The following is a 3,071-nucleotide window of genomic DNA, read 5'->3' on the forward strand; positions in this document are numbered from 1 at the left end:
CTGCGGACTTCATGGAGCGGTCACTCTCAAAATCGTCTACCTGCCTGCCTGTTCGGCCTGTCTGAAGACATCAAAGGTAGATGAACGTTTGCTGAGATAAGATGCTGAAGTCTAGCTCGGAGGTGTCTCGTTCTGACATGCTGTGTGCTGGTCTGGTCCTGACTTAAAGAAAAGTGCCAAATTCACTAATTTACTTTTCCTACTATTCTTAATGCTTAAATCTTTACCTTTATTCTTTTGTTTACTTAAAACTTAGTTAAGCAGCGTGCCAGTAAATTACTACACCTGAAATTTACTGTTTGTAATAACTCTGAGGTGAAATTTTTATGTCGAAAAATATAACGTGTTCATTTATTCATATAATATTTTTAATAAATGTTTGTATGTTTAATCCTGTTCATATATCTAAAAATAAATTACTTTATTTTGGAAATACGTTCAGGTCACAAGTTTTCATTTCACTTTCATGATCAGAGTTGATATCTTGTCATTTCACTTTGATTTCATAACACAAAGATCTTGCGTGAGTTCTTACAGTGTGGAATTGAGCTGGTCTTAATTTCATAGAGTGAGTTCTTACATATTGTTAACAGGGGGTGGAGTGATACTGGCATACATCTAAATACAGAATATCCCTCCTTTAAGGAAAATCTATAAAAGAAGTATGTTTCCAATGATTTTTAACTATCACATACCACAGTATCGCTGTCTCCCAATTGAAAATTTTCCTTTAACTTAGTACCTCACTCTTTTTTTTGTCATTTAAGTGTTATTAAATCAACTTTTGGATATTATCATTATTAGTCAATAGAATTTACAGAATAGAAATGAAGTGGACCATGTTCTGCTCTTTTCCCACAGCTTTAATACATAATACTGAATAAAATAATGACACTTACTGTACATACATCTTTTAAAAGCTCTCAACATTTGCACCTTCATAAATCATTTCTTCTTCATTAATCAGAACAAATCTTTTGGATTCTCCATGGTATTGTTTTACTAATRTACTTTCAGCTCAAAGCTGTAAAGAGCTTCATTAGCTTCGATGAAATCATTTTATTAGAGTGATCTAAGATTCATTCAAGGAATTTCCATTTTCTTTCCAAACTAATGTGTCATTTATTGGTTCACATTCGTAGACAGAGATGTTTGTGAGCACAGTGTTCTTGTGTGGGCTGAGTGGAGAGTTGTCTCACCAGCGTGTTGTCGGCCACAATGTAGAGCTCCATGTATTTAGTCGTGCCCCACGTATTTCTCTTCACCTGATGTTAAAGAGAACAGAAGATAATTATTCACAGGACACAGGCTAAAATGATTATCAGAGCTAATTATAAAAGTCCAAAACATTATGACCACTCATTTTTTTAGAAATGGCACCTGAGACACTTGTTAGACAGGTCCAGTGAAATGTCCAGCAAAGACCCGGCTTTYTCTTGCCTGGTCCATGCCTTCATACACAGTCCCATTCAGTTCTAATCTCTGTTTTCTGCTCTGTCTGGGGATTTCTCCCATAGACAAGGATTTCTCCAGTAAAATTTCAACTGGGCCAATCAGTGAACAGAAGGAGGAGTGGAGGAGGACGATGCACTGTTTTAGTCTGCCTGTAGTTTAGCAATGGCAATGGAGGAAGTGAATGAAGTCATTCAGTCCGTGTTGGCTCACAAAGCCTGCAGCACTCATTTACAGCCATCTTGTTCGGCTCAATACTTCTCTCCTCTCAGTAGGGCCGGGCTATTCAACTAAATTGTTCCGGGGGCCACAGTTACTGCAGGTCAACAGCGCAGGGGCCAAACATCCAGCAAATAAAGTTATAAACCAAGTATTACAAAGARGTGATACCTTTGAAAAAGTTTATTTTGCTGTATTTAATCATGACAACAAACAACATACAGAACCCTATAAAAGTAGTGATAATTAAACAGTATCAAATACAAAAAGAACACATTATTCCTCCTATTCCTACTTTAATATTATTTTGACATCTCTGACTTGCCAAATTTTTAAGCCAATTTTATTTTCACTTTTATCATTTTATCTTCAACTGCTTGTAAATTTAACTGTCTCGAGTGTTTACAGAAAGAGCTTCTAAACAAGATTCTGACATTTCTGTAGATACAAAACATGTCTATGTTTAAATAAAAGGACTTAAAGTAATTAAAGAGAAAAACCAGGGGTTTGGGTTAAGAGATGAGTGAACCAATTGGCGGGCCGAACTTTGGTCACTCGCGGGCCGGATGTGGCAGTTGAATAGCCCTGCAGCAGGGGATGGTTGTTTACAACAAACACAATTTCCGGTTAGCTTCTTAGCATAGCTTCCATTACAGTCAAGCTTGTGCACTGCATCCATCATGACCAAACGTTGTGACAGTTCCACTTTTTATGATTTTATTGCTATTTATTTATGACTAATTAATTTGGATGCCAGTCAGGTCTCCCTCCTGACATATAGGATTTTATTACCGGTGTGTGAGATTTACTGCTATTTTATAATGGTTTAGCTTTGTTTAGGTTTTAACCTGTTACACAAGGACATACATTATAAAAACTATACCCTTTTCAAACCTTAGTTATTCAGTGACAAAATAATAAAAATGGAGCACAGACAAATTAATTCAAACTTTTTCAAATATATTATTTACAAACACAAAATAGAACAATACAAATACAAAAATAATACAAAACAAAATATGCCCCAGTGTCCATTTGTGTTGTTAAAACCACTTCAATTCAGAGTTCAGTTTAAGCTTGGCTCCACAAGCAAAAAGTTCATGTGGATTAAGGTTGAGCTTAACACAGCTCCACAACTTTAAACTTGGCTCTTAAAGTCTCAAGTTCAAGCTTCATACAGCGGGTAAAATAAGTATTGAACATGTCACCATTTTTCTCAGTACATATATTACTAGAGGTGCTAATGACATGAAATTTTCACCAGATGTTGGTAACAACCCAAGTGATCCATACATACAAAGAAATCAAACCATAAATATCCAGAAATTAAGTTATTTGTAATAATGTGGAATGGCACAGGGAAAAAGTATTGAACACATGAAAAGGGGGGTGTTAAAAGG

General features: G+C 35.7%; 1 protein-coding gene across 1 annotated transcript in view; it reads right to left on the reverse strand.

Moving 5' to 3' along the window:
* Nucleotides 1-3,071, reverse strand: part of adam19a (ADAM metallopeptidase domain 19a) — a gene marked incomplete in the record, with an annotated part of 346,817 nt that overhangs the window by 104,919 nt on the left and 238,827 nt on the right. The window contains 1 exon segment of the mRNA XM_014003343.1: nucleotides 1,200-1,265. Within this exon segment, the coding sequence (XP_013858797.1) occupies nucleotides 1,200-1,265 (66 nt within the window).

This window comes from Austrofundulus limnaeus, unplaced genomic scaffold, assembly GCF_001266775.1.
Source record: "Austrofundulus limnaeus strain Quisiro unplaced genomic scaffold, Austrofundulus_limnaeus-1.0 Scaffold18, whole genome shotgun sequence".
NCBI classification, from domain to species: domain Eukaryota; kingdom Metazoa; phylum Chordata; class Actinopteri; order Cyprinodontiformes; family Rivulidae; genus Austrofundulus; species Austrofundulus limnaeus.